This window comes from Ochotona princeps, chromosome X, assembly GCF_030435755.1.
Source record: "Ochotona princeps isolate mOchPri1 chromosome X, mOchPri1.hap1, whole genome shotgun sequence".
Classification (NCBI taxonomy): Eukaryota; Metazoa; Chordata; class Mammalia; order Lagomorpha; family Ochotonidae; genus Ochotona; species Ochotona princeps.
The window spans coordinates 70,375,861-70,391,401 of record NC_080865.1 but is presented as its reverse complement, the minus strand read 5'-3'; the positions used below and the strand labels follow the sequence as shown (position 1 = coordinate 70,391,401).

Sequence of the window (15,541 nt, the reverse complement as noted above, 5' to 3'; positions counted from 1 at the left end):
TCCCCAAGTGGCCACAATGGCTGGAGCTAAGCTAAGCCAGGTGCCTCTTCTGGGTCTCCCACGCAGGACCCCACCGCTTTGGGCCATTCTTGACTGCTTTCCCAGGCCACAAGCAGGGAGCTGGATGGGAAGTGTGCGAGCTGGGATATAAACTGGTGCCCATATGGGATCCTAGTACATGCAGGGAAAAGACTTTAGCCACTAGTCTACCATGCTGGGCTCCAGGCAGAGTTCTTTATAATCCTTATGACTTGCCTCTGTAGTGTAATGTCATGTTAACATTTATTGTAGAATTTAAAATACCGAAACCCCTACCCCACCTTGCACATACACAAACCAAACCTGCGGTTGTAACTGTAACCTTTGAATAGTCAGTCATACTGGAGACCAACTTCTATCCAGCCTCAGATAAAAAAAGGAGCATGATACAGAAACGTCAACTATTAACACAGTGAGAAGGTACTGAGTGGCACAGCCTAGGAATTTTAAACATCCTTTTGGCATAGCTAGTAACAGGCTGCACCTGCCACCAATGTGATAAGCTGCCTCCCTGAGGAAAGGACAGAAGTCAATTAACTTTAAACACTTAGATAATCATCACTTATTTCCATTTGCCAGTATGTAATCTGTATAAAGTTTTTATAATACAATTCAACTTCTCATGCACTTTGAAATTCAATTAATTTTCAATGATCCTCATTACTCTCATCATCCCCAAAATAAACTGCACTTCTCTTTGCTTTTTGGAGAAAAAGGGCATGAGGTGACTAGAAATGCAAAGCCTTTTGAGAAACGACTTCCAGGCATCTAAATATCTTCTGTTGCTTCTAACAGAAGATCACCTGAAAGAATGAAAATACTGAGCATTCCAAGAAATAGCACACCATGCTGCTGTTGTGTTGAGGGGGAGGTAAGATATGATGGGAGTTTGGACCAGGACAAAAGCAATGGCAGTGGTGGGGATGTTGAATATATAATGAAAGTCAAGGCAACAGGACTTGCTGCTGAAGGTTATACGGGAAGTGAGAAAAAGGAGAAGGCAGAGAAAGCACAAGTCCAAGCTGCAGAACTTGAAGTACTCTTTTGAGTTCCTTCAGTTTTATCAGTGGAATAAGATATCAAGTGGGACTAAAGCTGGCTGGGGTGCCAGAGGCTCAAAGACAAAAGAACCATTAGCAGAGTAAATGATTAAGAAAACAGCATGATTAAAAAAAAAAAAAAACAGCATGATTAGTGGGCAGCATTAAACTCTGAGTTTGTGGTCACAAAATTAATGTGAGATCAGCCAGTACAGCTGTATATATGTTTCTTCCTGCTACTTCAGCTATGCAAGTACAGGCACAGAATTGGAGCAAAGCACAATTTAATCAGAGGTTCATTTTTGCCAGCAACTAGAGCTAGCCTTTTCTATCCATGGGTTCCATCTGGGGATTCAACAACCTCAGACTGAAAATATTCAGAAAAAAAAAAAAAAGCCAGCACCTGCACCCCTTATTACTAAAAGAACACAGCATACCAACTATTCACATGGCATTCACATTTTATTAGGTGTAATAAGTATTAAAGGATGACTTAGGGCCCGGTGCGGTAGCCCATGGGCACTGGGTCTAATCCTGGCTGCCCTGCTTCCTATTCAGCTCCCTGCTTGTGGCCTGAGAGGGCAGTTGAGGACCGCCCAAAGCCTTGGGATCTCGCACCTGCGTGGGAGACCCGGAGGAGGCTCCTGGCTCCTGGCTTCAGATCAGCTCAGCTCCAGCCATTGCAGTCACTTGGGGAGTGATTCAGTGGACAGAGGATCTTCCTCTCTGTGTCTCCTCCTCTTTGTACATCAGACTTTGTAATAAAAATAAGTCTTTTTCTAAAAAGGATGATTTAAACTATGTGAACGGTGTATACAGGTTCTATGCAAATACACCATTTTACAAAAGAATCTCAAATATTTGCAAATTATGGTACCTGGAGGGAGGGGGTGAGTTCCTGGAACCAACCCCTAACAGATACCAAGTGATAACTGTATAACTGAAAAATGTATGCCTGGGGGTGTCCATGCAATTTTAGCTGAGTCAGGAGAAAAGTGACGCTATCAGGAAGAAAGATAGACAGGTTACAGGCAGTAGGGTTAATACTACACAAACACGTGTAGTTCTTTGCTCAACCATGCTCTGGTAGTTTTACTCCATGATTTCAATACCTTGTCTCTTTTTAATATATCCAGTGTTACAGTGTGGTAGAAATTCTGTTTGGAGCCCAGCATTACACCATGCATGATTCAATGCCTTCTCAGCCACAGACCCACATGCAAACACATGTATAAAAATAACAGCAGATACTTTTGGCCAGTACACTGCATTTTAGGTGAAGGTCACCTCCTTTGCACTTCCTAATTTCTAAATTTTCTACATAATAGGTATGAAGTGCTTTTGTACTTTCAGAAATTATTTAAAAGAACATATGTATTCCTACTCATCTGGTAATCAAATGCTGCCTGTGCTCTTTAATGAGGTGTTAGAAGACTTAATCAGGCAAGCTTAAGTTCCTCGACAAATTGCAGGGTCGGTGGGGGGAGATTTGAGAATATGGAGTGGATATTCTTTTTAAAATCTATGCATAGATCACTGTCAATCAGGTACAATACACAATGCAGTATGCATGTCTACTTCTGTATCAAAGATGGACTCCCGATGAAACTGTTAACTATGTCTTTTTTTTCCTTTTTTTCAAATTTATTTTTATTACAAAGTCAGATATACAGAGAGGAGGAAAGACAGAGAGGAAGATCTTCCATCCGATGATTCACTCCCCAAGTGACTGCAATGGCCGGTGCTGCGCCAATCCAAAACCAGGAGCCAGGAACTTCCTCCAGGCCTCCCACATGGGTGCAGGGTCCCAAGTGGGTGTTTGGCCTTCCTCAACTCCTTTCACAGGCCACAAGCAGGGAGCTGGATGGGAAATGGAGCTGCTGGGATCAGAACCGGTGCCCATATGGGATCCCGGCGCTTTCAAGGCGAGGACTTTAGCCGCTAGGCCACTGCGCTGGGCCCAAAACTGTTAACTATGTCTTAACAATAAGATGCTGGACTCTCTGCTATTGTTCATACCTGCAATGTCAGGATATACTTATTTAGTAGACTGTTGGACTTATGACTGATTATGAAGGACTATGCTACTGTAATGATACAGGGGAAATCAGTAGGGGAAGGTCAGCTGGGGAGAGGAAATGCCAGAGCCTATGGAACTGCATCATAAAAATAAATAAATAAAAAGAGATAGTACATATTTACTATCATTAAAAAATAAAATGTGTCATAGGTCACTGTCAAGCAAGTAAATTAAAATGAATGACACTGAAACTACAATTGAAACATTAAAAAAAAGTTTAAAATGAGGCTGGTACGGTGGCTCAACAGGCAAAAAAAGTTTAAAATGGGCAAAAAATGGTACACAAACCTGCTTCCTGCTTTGAGCTCTTGCATTCCGTAGTCTTCGAGCAGAATAAAAAATAAAGTAGCCCACAGTGGCTGCCGTAATGATAAAGAAAGATACAGAAACAAAGAAAATTGAGTAATGATTCACCCAAGGGCCATGTTTTTTGCCCACTTCGATGACCATTGTTACTTGTATGCCACTTTGGATAGACTGTAGAATTTTGGTGCCTTTCAGATTCCCGATCATGATGGCGACAATATCTCCTGCACCTGTAAGAGAGAATAAATGCAGTTTTAACTTCCTAAGATATTCTTTTTTAAAACAGGTTTTAGCTATTTTTTTTAAAAAAAGATTCATTTATTTTTATTGGAAAGTCAGATATACAGAGAAGAGGAGAGACACAGAGGAAGATCTTTCGACTGTTGATTCACTCCCCAAGTGGCCACAACACCCAGAGGTGAATTGATCTGATGTCAGCAGCCAGGAGCCTCCTCCAGGTCTCGCACACGGGTACAGGGTCCCACGGCCTTGGGCCGTCCTCGACTGCTTTCCCAGCCCATAAGCAGGAATTTACATGGGAAGTGGGGCTGCTGGGATTAGAACCAGTGCCCATATGGAATCGTGGTGCGTGCAAGGTGAGGACTTTAGCTGCAAGGCTATTGCGTCGGGCCCAGGATATTCTTAACCTAAATTCAATGGCTAACATGAGGGCAAATGAGTCCTGATGATACTAATGGAGGATATTTTCTCAGTTAACAGGAATTTACAGAGCACCTACTATACATATAAAAGATGAAGGGGATATAAACATGCATGAGGTTTGATTCCTGATCTTCAGGAAATCACAATTTAGTGACAAACCTATTTTATCTGAAAATCTCTCCCCTAACTCAGGTTAAGTACCTGTAATTCAACCATATTGCCTTTGAGGACTAATTTGTATCTTATAATATTTGAAGGCCTACTTAAAAACAGTTTCATGGATGGTTGAAAAAATAGAACTTACCTCCTACAGAATCTAAGCTGGAAGAAGCACAGAAATATTTAGCTACAGTTCCCAATGAATAAAGTAATAGACTATTACGAGATTTCACTACCAATACATACAAGGATTTACCTACAAAGATAGTAATTTGAAGCAATGTTTATAAGTCCAAATTACAAACTATATATATGTATGTGTGTGTGTATATATATATATATATATCTCCATACTGTGCCATTTTTCTAAATCCCGAAAAGCAATGAGAAATCTGCCCAAGGAATCCTATGGTTTTATGTGAACTACTAGGTTAGTAATGAAGTTAACAGAAATTAAAAGAAGCATCTTTCTATTTTGTACCAATTAAAAACAAACAAATCCAAATGAGACAAAGTTTATTATTAAAGGCCTAATATATGGAAAATTCCTTTCTCCACTTTCACATGTATGTTCTGTGGAAAAAATAAAGAGCTAACCTTATCTTACCCAGCGTTGTGACAATGTCAAACCGCTCATCTCATTCCAACACTGATCAAGGTTTATATTCCTTCTAGTTTATATGACCTTAGACCAATAATAAGAGTTGTTGAATGTTAATATATTGCCAATCAGAGAAGACTACTGATATTAGGTTGTATTAGTCTGGATTAATGATCAAGCTCTAATCTGGAATAAATGTAAACACACATACTCTAAAATGACCTTTAGACTAGAATATATATGTAATGGTACAATATGAAAGTCATGTTACCATATTGAGGGTCAAATTAAGACTATAAACTTTACACAGCAAGGAACATAGTGGAATTATTACTGAAGAGTGGATGTTTGGCCTACAGGTCAAGATGCAGGTTAAGATGACTATGTCCTATATTGGAGTTCCTGGTTCTGGCTCTCAATTCTAGCTTCCTGCTAGTGGGGGCCCTTAGAGGCAGCAAGCCCAACAGGTCCCTGCAATTCATGTGGGACACTTGGGTTGAGTTCCTGGTTCCTGGCTCTTTCCCCAGCCCAACCCTGGCAGTTGTGGGCATATGGGAAGGAATTCAGAAGACTCAAGATCTTTCTATGTCTCTCAGATAAACAAAACAAAAGAATTATTGCTTTGACCCTTGAACTGATAGTCCCTAGTAGACAAACTTTTCAAAAGATCAGCCAAACAGAAATATCCCGCAGTATGCTATCTAAAATTTTCCCTTTATCTGAAGTTATTAATTTTAAAAATACATTCAGCAGTGTCACAGGTTAAGCCACTGTCTATGATACTGGCATCCCCATATGAGCCTGGGATAGGCCAGACTGAAGCCAGGAACTCAAAGATCATTCTAGATGGCAGGGACCATATAGCTGAGTTTTCTTTCATTGTTTTCTCAGGCCCTTAGCCGAGAGCCGACTCAGAAGTAGAGCAGTTAGGACACAACCCGGCACACATGTGGGATGCTGGACCATAGGCAGTGGCTTTACTCACTGCAACAGCTAGCACCAGAATATCTTATAAATTTAAAGACTTTTCTAAAATCACAGATGTAAATTTCTTCTAATAAGCTTCTGATGAAGAGAAATAAGTGTTACTGTTTTAGAAGATATGGACTGGGTACTCATGAACATCCTGGCCACTGTGACCAGATGAAAACTAAAACACAAGGAGAGTCAAGAAGTGCACATTGTGTACATATTAGAAACAACACTGTTTTTCTTTTTTTTTTTTTTTTATATATTTATTATTTAACTTCAGTAATTACATTGTATTATGTGACACAATTACATAGATACTTGGGTTCTCCCCACCCCTCCCCAAACCCTCCCCCCATGGTGGATTCCTCCACCTTGTTGCATAACCACAGTTCAAGTTCAGTTGAGATTCCCCCATTGCAAGCATATACCAAACATAGAGTCCAGCATCTTATTGTCCAGTCAAGTTCAACGGCTTCTTAGGTATACACTCTCTGGTCTGAAGACAGAGCCAGCAGACTATCATCCCGATCAATTAAAAGCTCCAACATACCATCAGCAAAAATTTACATCACCATGGAATTAATTGACATAGTAATGAGTAACCAATATGTTAAAAGTAAATGCGAGTTCCCAGCCACCTTCTGTGACCAACATGCACTCCTATGCTCATAGCAGCACAATCAGTAATTGCAAAAACATGGAAGCAGCCAAAATGCCCATCAACAGAGGATTGGATAAGAAAGCTATGGTTCATCTACTCCATGGAATACTACTCAGCTATTAAAAAAAACAAAATGCAGTTCTTTGTGGCCAAATGGGCCAAACTGGAAACCATAATGCTAAGGGAAATGAGCCAATCCCAAAAGGTTAAATACCACATGTTTGCCTTAATTTAAGATGATATGATGTTATGTATAACATGTTATGTTTTGAATGTTATATGTTGTGTATAAACTAAGATTGAAGTATAGGTGAGGTGGTCACAGAAGGTGACTGGGAACTCGCATTTACTTTTAACATGTTGGTTACAACACTGTTTTTCAACCTGCCATAAACCATGTTTATACATTCAGTATGGAGTTAAACTATAAAGTCTCAGTTAGCTTTATATAAATATAAAAGACCTATTTCTATACATTAGGATATATCCCATCCACTACCAATTCTTGTAGCTATGTAAAAACTGTTCATCCTACACTGATCCCATTACAATTACTGTGCCACGACCCTTCTGGTCACCTGTATTAATGCTTAAATCCTTACTGTTCAGCTAGTCATAGATAAGCTGTTTACTTCCTTAGTGTCTCCCCATTATCATGTCCTTCTCTACATTTCTGGTGCATAAAACTTTCCTGCCTAAACGATTACAGCAACCTCAAACCTGGTTCTGATCTCCCCTACTTTCATAATTTCATCACAGGGGCCAGTATTACAGTATTCTGCATTAGCCACCACTTGCAACAATGGGATCCCATATGACAGCCAGTGTGACACTGCATTGTTTGACTTCCCATCCATCTCCCTACTAACACATCAGGCAAAGCAGCAGATGCCAATTCAAAAGCGGAGGCCCCTGCTACCCACATAGGAGACCCAGAAGAGTTCCAGGGTCATGGCCTTGGCCAACCCCAACCAAGCTGATTGTGGCCATTTTGCCGGTGGGCCAGAGAACAGATTATTTCTCTTTTTTCTCTCTCCCTTCCTTCCTTCCTGCATCCATCTTTCACTCATTCCCTGTAACTAACTGCCATTACAAGAAGCAAATAAAACTCCTCAAAAGACGTATTTATTTTTATTTAATATGCACTTTTACATAGAAGAGAGAAAGCTACAAAGAAATGAGACAGAAGATATCTTCCAACAAGTGGTAGAATACCATTTCAATGGAAACGCTGAATTTAAAAACTAGTGATTCATTTCTAATTTCATGCTCTGAACATGTTTAATTCAGTATAAAACAAGAACATCATGATTCCCCTCTGCCTATACTTCAAAAAAGTTTCCTCTTTTCCAGGTGACAAAAGCTATCCTTATCAGAAAAACCCAATGTGTCTCAAGAGTGAAAAGTGCAAACACAGGGAATTCATCACAAGAAGCTCTGCAATTGTGTAATCTTAACAGTAGTCAACAGAATGGACAATGAAGGGTGCTGGTGACAGGGCTTGTCAAGGGAAAGAGAAAAGAAAAAGACAGCTGAGACACTTGGGGAGTGGATAGAAAATACAGTGATGCCACACTCCCAAGGTCAGGGTCAACCCTTCACATGCCCATAGTGTCCAAACTCATCTCACATATGAGGAGCCCAGTTAGTTTTAACAAGAGAGGATCTAGCTAACAATCCCACGGGACCAAATGTTCAAAAGGCCAAAACCATTCCTCATAGGTTCTGATAATAGCCTGCCAATCATTTCAACTGCCAGGTATGCTTTCTTCTTATCACTGCTCCAATCACATGATCAATGCTCCCTTTAGGCCTTATTCACACTACTGCAGTACTCAGACCCTTGGAATAACTAAGTTTTATGCTCACCAAAGTAAAACAGTCATTGCAAGAAATGCAGAAAACGCAGAATAATAAGGAAGAATGCACTGATCACTCACAAATTCAACCAACAGTTCCACATGCTGCATTTTCTTTTCAAAGCTAAGAAGGCTGATGATGCAGACAGAAGTTAACTAAGCTACGTTTAACACTGGGTTTGAAGTGACAAGTCAATAGTCTAGAAATACACACAAGAACAAGTGAATTCTAGGGTCATCACCTTTACTAAATTAAAAAAAAAAAAAAACAAAACGAAATTTTACTTCTTGATTTGACCATGCGAGCTAGAGACGGAGAGACAGGGGCAGCATCCACCCTCTGCTTCACTCCAGAAATGGCTGCCACGGCCACAGCTGGACCAGGCCTAAGCCAGGAGCCAGGGGCTTCATCCAGGTCTCCCACATGCGTCCTTGGCCTCAGTACAAGCACTTGGGCCATCTTCCACTGCTTTCCCCAGACCATTAGCAGGGAGCTACACCAGAAGCAGAGTAGCCAGGACAGGAAACAGGCCCCTGTAAGGGGATGCCCAGGCCACATGCACAGGGCACCAACATTACCTGCTATGCCATACCTACTCTGTCCATTTTCCCATCTTCTTTCTAAAAAGATTTTATTTGTATTGATAAGTCAGATAATGAGAGACAGAGAGGAAGATCTTCCGTACTGCTTTCCCAGCCTACAAGCAGGAAGCTGGATGGGAAGTGGGGCTGCCGGGATTAGAACCGGCACCATATGGGATCCTGGTGTGTTCAAGGTGAAAACTTGACCTGCTAGGCCACCACGCTGGTTCCATCTTCCATCTGAAAAGAGCTATAGAAGTAGGGAACGCGAATCCTGGATTTGTACCTCACTGGATGCTTCAAGTATCACACTCAAGTGATTCACAGCTAGATTCTGAGCCTAAAGCCACCTTCCTGCAGCTCAGCAAGAATCAGGAAACTTGCCTTTTGGACATCAACTCTGTCCTAAGCAGACAGGTTAATGTGGAAAGCAACTGCCTATCATGACATCTGCAAGGGGAACACACAGCTGAGAAGGAAAAACAAACCAGGACCCGGAAGAATAACAAAGGGCCCTTGTGTTCTCCTTTGCCAACAGAGCCGCAAGGTGGACGTCATCAAAGAGCTGCTTTAGGAACTGTGGCAACACAGGGCAGGTACTGTGAGTTTGGCAACAACTCCTGAGGAGACAAAGCTGAGGATCATCACCATAACACAGCTTCCAGGTGGCGAGGGAGACTGCTCCTGGGCGGGATTCCACTCTGACCCGAGCACCAGAGGTCGGCTCCCTCAGAGCAAGAGCCGCCAACACTTGGCAACAAGCCAAAGTTCTCCCAGGGCAGGCCTTTGGCCTCATGACAACACACCCACCCCCATGCCAGAGTGATGGCTCTGATGCCTGACTCGACCCAGCTGCTCTGGAGGCCCCAGAGCCTGGAAGTGCTGACTCAAGTGACTTGGTTTACAATCCCCACATGGGAGATGATGTTATATTACTGCTCTGCTGCTTCAGCACAAGGCTTTCACTCTTTGTACAATGAATAGATGTTTGCAGATTTATTTTATTTATTTACAATGCAGAGCTATGGGTGAGAGGAATGGTAGAAATATCCCCTACGTGCTAAGTCATTTTCTACACACCTACGAAAATGTATTTGGTACTTTTTAAGAAGGTGAATATAGGTCTCCATCCCGGATCCTGCCGAGACACCCAGCGCGCGTGGGAAAGGGATGCAGCCGATTGCCTGGGGAAGCTTGTCTGAGGACATACTGGAATAGGGACCACTGAGAGGTTGACAGGTGCAGAATTATTTTTATGGGTTTCTGAGACCAGGCTATTATACTTACAGGTAATTGATGGAGCTGAGATGGAGGGATCAGAAAGGGGAATCCCAAGGGCATGTTTGGGTTAAGCCAAGGCACCTGTCCATGTGTGAGACTTGTGCTGAACTAGGTAGAATCACCTGCTGTCCACTGGCACATGCAAATGCTGGGATTATGGGGCAGGCATGGTAGGACTACGCTGCAGTACCCACTAGTGATTGTCGGGGTACAGGGTGGTATACATCAGACTGGGCCACAGCACCAAGAGTCACATGAGAACTGAGACTGGAGATAGATTCTGTAGGGGATTTTTTTGTGCTCTCTCCTGAAGGACTATAGCACCTGCCAGTCTCGTCCTGGGCCGAGTTAGAAAGACCACAGAACTCACTCACACTCATGGGAGCCGAGGCTGGGAGCAGGCTGGGCTGGGCCAGCCTGCAGCATTCACTGGCACATGTGAGAATAGGGTGCGGCTGCAATCAGGGCTGGGCTAGGTTGCAGTATTTGCCGGCACATGCATAACCTGGCACTGGGAGCAGACCATGCCAGAAAGGGCCACAGAACCTGCTGGCACAGGTAAGATCTAAAACTGGGAGCAGGAGCCCGGCGGCGTGGCCTAGCGGCTAAATTCCTCGCCTTGAACGGCCCGGGATCCCATATGGGCGCCGGTTCTGGTCCCGGCAGCTCCACTTCCCATCCCAAAGATTTGGGACCCTGCAGCTGTGTGGGAGACCTGGAAGAGGTTCCTGGTTCCCGGCTTCGGGTCGGCGCAGCACCGGCCGTTGCGCTCACTTGGGGAGTGCATCATCGGACGGAAGATCTTCCTCTCTGTCTCTCCTCTCTGTATATCTCACTTTGTAATAAAAAATAAACAAATCTTTAAAAAAAATAAAAAAATAAAACTGGGAGCAGGTCTAGTAAGGGAGCTTTGGGGACCCTCCTGCTAGGCCGCAGCTCCTGCTACTCAGAGTGAGAACTGGGATGGGGTTGGGCCAGGGCAGGCTGCTACACCCATCAGCATATGTGTGGGCCAGGCCGCAGCTCCCAGTGGTTTACATGAGACCCAGAACTGGTGTCAGGCCAGGCTGGGTTTGACTATAGCACCCATGGCAAAAGCTGGGACTGGAGACAGGCTAGACTGCTGCTCCCATTGGTTAAAGTGAGAGCCAGGGCCGGGGTAAGTCAGGATGGACAGGACTGCAGCACCCATCAGCATGGGTGTGGGCTGGGTCTGGTGGTGGGCTGGGCTGAGCTAGGCCACAGCACTCATGGGTGCACATAAAAACCAGAGGGGATGTGGGACAGGATGCACTAGGCCACAACACTGGTCAACATACCAAAAAAATTAGGTCTTGGGGCGGGCATGGTACGGGTTATTGGAGATCATCCTGACTAGGCTGTGGCACCCGCTGGTGTTTGTGAAGTCCTGGCCTGAGGCGGGCTGAGCTGGGCTGAGTTGTAACACACATAGGTTTGCCTGAGAGATGGAGCTGAAGGCAGAACTGACCAGACAGCTGCTTCCACTGGTATGTGCATTAGCTGGTGCTAGTGACAGACTGAGCCTGACTCTGCACTAGCTGGCACATGGAGGAGTCAAGTCTGAGGTCATCCCAGGCAATCTTCCTGGGGAACTCCCCAACTAGACTGTTGGACTCAAAACCCCATCTTCAAGGAAAATCACAAGACATGCGGTCTGACCTTGCAGTACAAGTATGAGGACTAGGCATCCTCAGTTGTTGATGCCTGTGCAGTAGAGAACATACCCAGATGCACATGAAAACTGGGTCTCCTAGGTGAGTGGCTTTTCCCAGGCCATCACCAGGAAGCTGGATGGGGAGTGGAGCAGCCAGACATGATCCTATCCCATAGGAGACCCTGCATTTCAGACGGTTCTTAAACACACCAGTCCAAAAGAAGGATCTAAATAACAAGTCATGAAAACCTCCCAAAGACTAAGATCAAGGCAGGCAATGTATATGAGCTAGATTAGACCATGTTCATGGCTACTGCTGAGCATGTTTATACACAAACCTCTAGGGAGCATTTTATGGTGTGAAATGCTCCAATACAAACTTCTTCCATCACATAGTCTCACCTTAAAATTCACTGAAAAAATTTTTTCAAATGTTAACTGTCATGTAAATGTACATATTTATGGCATACCCATGTGATCTCCTATAAGATTGTGGAAGCTCACAGGCTCCTTCAGTCCACAAGCGGCCACCACTTCAAATACAAGCAAATCCTTGGAATATGTTTGATGACAGGGAGAAACACCAAAAAAGCAGAGTAGAAGACTAGCATGTACAATTATTCTGTAAACATACGCAGATCAAAAGAACAAAATGACAACAAACCTTCCTAAAATGTTAACGCTATTATCTACAGGATTTATATCAACTTACAAGTTTTCTATATTTTCTTAATACAATATTAATAGTGACAAAAAATAGCCATCACACGAAAAAGTCAAATTGAAAGCTATTTCACTGCATGGAAACAGAGAACACAGGGCGATCACTGTGCTGCACAGCTGCAAGCCATTTCATTTTCTATTAGATTTTTCCACGTCTTCCAGGCTTTCTACAAAAGAAAATGAATTTCCTAATTCAAAAATAGAAACCATGTTTGGTACTCCATCAGAATTATAGCAGGACTAAAATATGACATTGTCAATGATATACACCCATTTTTCCCAAGATGCCTATGGGAGGGGGAGCCGGAAGCAGACAAGGCCAGATGAGGGCAAAGAAGGTGCTCTTAAGGGCCACAGAAGGGGGACCCCCATTACAGGTCAGCACTGTAGCCCAGTGGCTTAATAGACTGGCTGCAATCCTGGCTTACTTATTGGAGCCATGGGTTGGATTCCCAGCTTCTCCACCTCAGCTCCAGTTTTTTGTTAATACTTTTGGGAAGGCAACAGGACATGACATTAAGTGGGTGCAACCTTTGCTATCCATATAAAACACTGGGATGAACCTGGGGGCTCCCACCTTTTCCCTGGTTCAAACCTAACTGTGGTGCCCATTTGGCTGCCATTTGTGTGTGAACTAAGGGATGGAAAATTACTTTCTCTTTTCCTCTCTGTGTCACTCTTTCCCATGAGAAATAAATTATGTTTTTAAAAGCTGGCGGCACTGGACATAGTGCATAAGGCTGCTGCTTAAGCATCAGCATCCCCATGGGTGCCAGGTTGAATCACGGCTACTCCAAATCCAATCCAGCTTCCTGCGAATGAGCTAGAAAAGCAGCAGAGGATACTCCAAGTCCTTGGGATCCTGCACCCACTTGGGAGACCTGGAAGAGTCTACTGACTCCTGGCTTCAAACTGGCTCAGCTCTGGCAGTTCTCTCCATTTGGAAAGTGATCCTGCAGATAAATCCTTTCCAATTTGTTAGTTATTACTACATCCTCAGCTCATTAATACCCAAATCAAGACACATATGCCTGGCTATTGTTATTCACTTTACAGAATTCTTTTTTCACTCTGCTCTGTCAGCCTAAAGGCCCTATTTCTACTCTGACCACAACACCCTTCAGTCCCGCACTTGGCTTATTCCTGTTTTCATCAACTGCCAGCTCAATGTTGCTCCTACGTAATTTCCCCAAACTCCAAGGGAAGAAAATAAATGTTCCCTTTTCTCCCGCCATCACTTGGTTTTTAATTTCTACCTACTACTTTATTTTGGTTCCTATGTCCAGTGACATAGCTCACTCTCTAACCTGAAAACCCTGCCTTGGGTACAGAGAGTCTCTTCATTAACTATACCGTCAGGGAGCATATTCCACTGAATAACACATGTAATTTTACAGAAACACTTAAGTTTAACAATTGCCCATGGACATTTCAAATAGTCATCGACACCACGCTATTTTCTTCACTAGGATATCCTATGATTGTTGACACTATATCATCTTTTAAAATCATTATTTAATAGAGTAGACTGTGCCCAATTACATGATGTGTCACCATCATGTACTTTTGTAGCTAGAATGTACTTCGCAGACCCTGCAGTTCACACACTGGGCAATTTCCCTTCTAGGAGGAAGATTCTCACTTTTATCCTTCCTACCATTGACTCAAAAAGGACAGTTAATCTTGGGACTACAGCAGTAGTAGTAAATCTGGCTTCCCAGAGACAGCTGTCAGTGCCAAGTACCCTCTGACATTTACTTTAATTGCCAGCAAGTTTCATTCACTTCCTGGTCCCTTGCTATGCTCTGGATAATAGATAGCATCCACCTAGAAACTAGGCTCTTAACATGCTTAACCAGCACATGAATATCCATGATGTAGGTATTGCTGTTCTCTCCTTTAAAGGTAAGCCTGACTAACTTACCTAGCACAATACAAGCTACTAAGTACAGAGCTAGTATGTGAACCCAAGAGTTTGCTTCTACTGCCTCTGCTCTCCACCAATATTCTGTATTAGTTCTCTACTGTCAGTGCAATTGAATCTGTTTTTTGACTGTAAAAATGAAAATCAAGTAAGTACATTCAGGGGTGCAGCAGTAACCTTTATCAAAACTAGCTTTCAGGAGTGCAGGAAGAAGCTTTGATTTGTAGTGTATGCCAAGTTCCATGGTATAACTGTTCCTCTTCCTCTCCCTACTCCCCACTCCTGGCCATATAAAGGTGATGTTGCAGAGAAGGGGGTATATAACTGAATGAGCAATCTGACTCCAACTCACCACTGGACATCACAGAGTCAAAGCCAAATAGAAGGACTGTGTTGTTTTAGCTAATTCCAAACTGCTCAAAACTAGCGACACTGTAAGTGGTCTTTTAAAAGGATTATAAAACATTCTGTATTTAAAGTTTGCCTTTTAAGAGAAGCAACAGAGGAGTCATATTCTATCTCATCACCCTGATTTTTGGTGTGTTAGGAAGCAGAGCGTAAAGAGAACATTTAAAACATACAGACATGGGGTCCAGTTCAGGTCTCTGCTCCACTTCTCATCCAGCTCCCTGTAGATGGAAGATCTCTGTGTGTCTACCTCTATTTCTCCCTCTGACTCTGCCTTAAATAAATTGATGTTTAAAAAAGTAAAATGTACCCCCATTCCTGTATGCAATTGCAAGTATCCTCTCTATATAGCCTTGTAACACTTTTAAGACTCTTATCAAAGCCACTAAAATGCATTATGGCATATTTATTATTATGGCCAACAGTACAAAATCTTTTTCCAATCACTTCTAAAACTGGTAACTAGGTAAGTATGAGAATAGCTTCCCTTATAAAAAGGAACATTTGGGGTCCTGGGTAAAAAAAAAATGGGGTGGAAATTTAGTCTAGCAGCTAAGGTTGTCAATTA

The 15,541-nt window shown here is 42.9% G+C and overlaps 1 protein-coding gene across 2 annotated transcripts in view; it reads right to left on the bottom strand.

Moving 5' to 3' along the window:
- Window positions 1–15,541, bottom strand: part of RNF128 (ring finger protein 128) — a 115,019-nt gene that overhangs the window by 20,616 nt on the left and 78,862 nt on the right. For both annotated transcript variants that reach the window (XM_004590167.3, XM_004590166.3), the window contains exon 2: window positions 3,448–3,695. In XM_004590167.3, coding sequence (XP_004590224.1) covers window positions 3,448–3,695 — 248 coding nt within the window. The remainder of the gene's footprint in view (window positions 1–3,447; window positions 3,696–15,541) is intronic.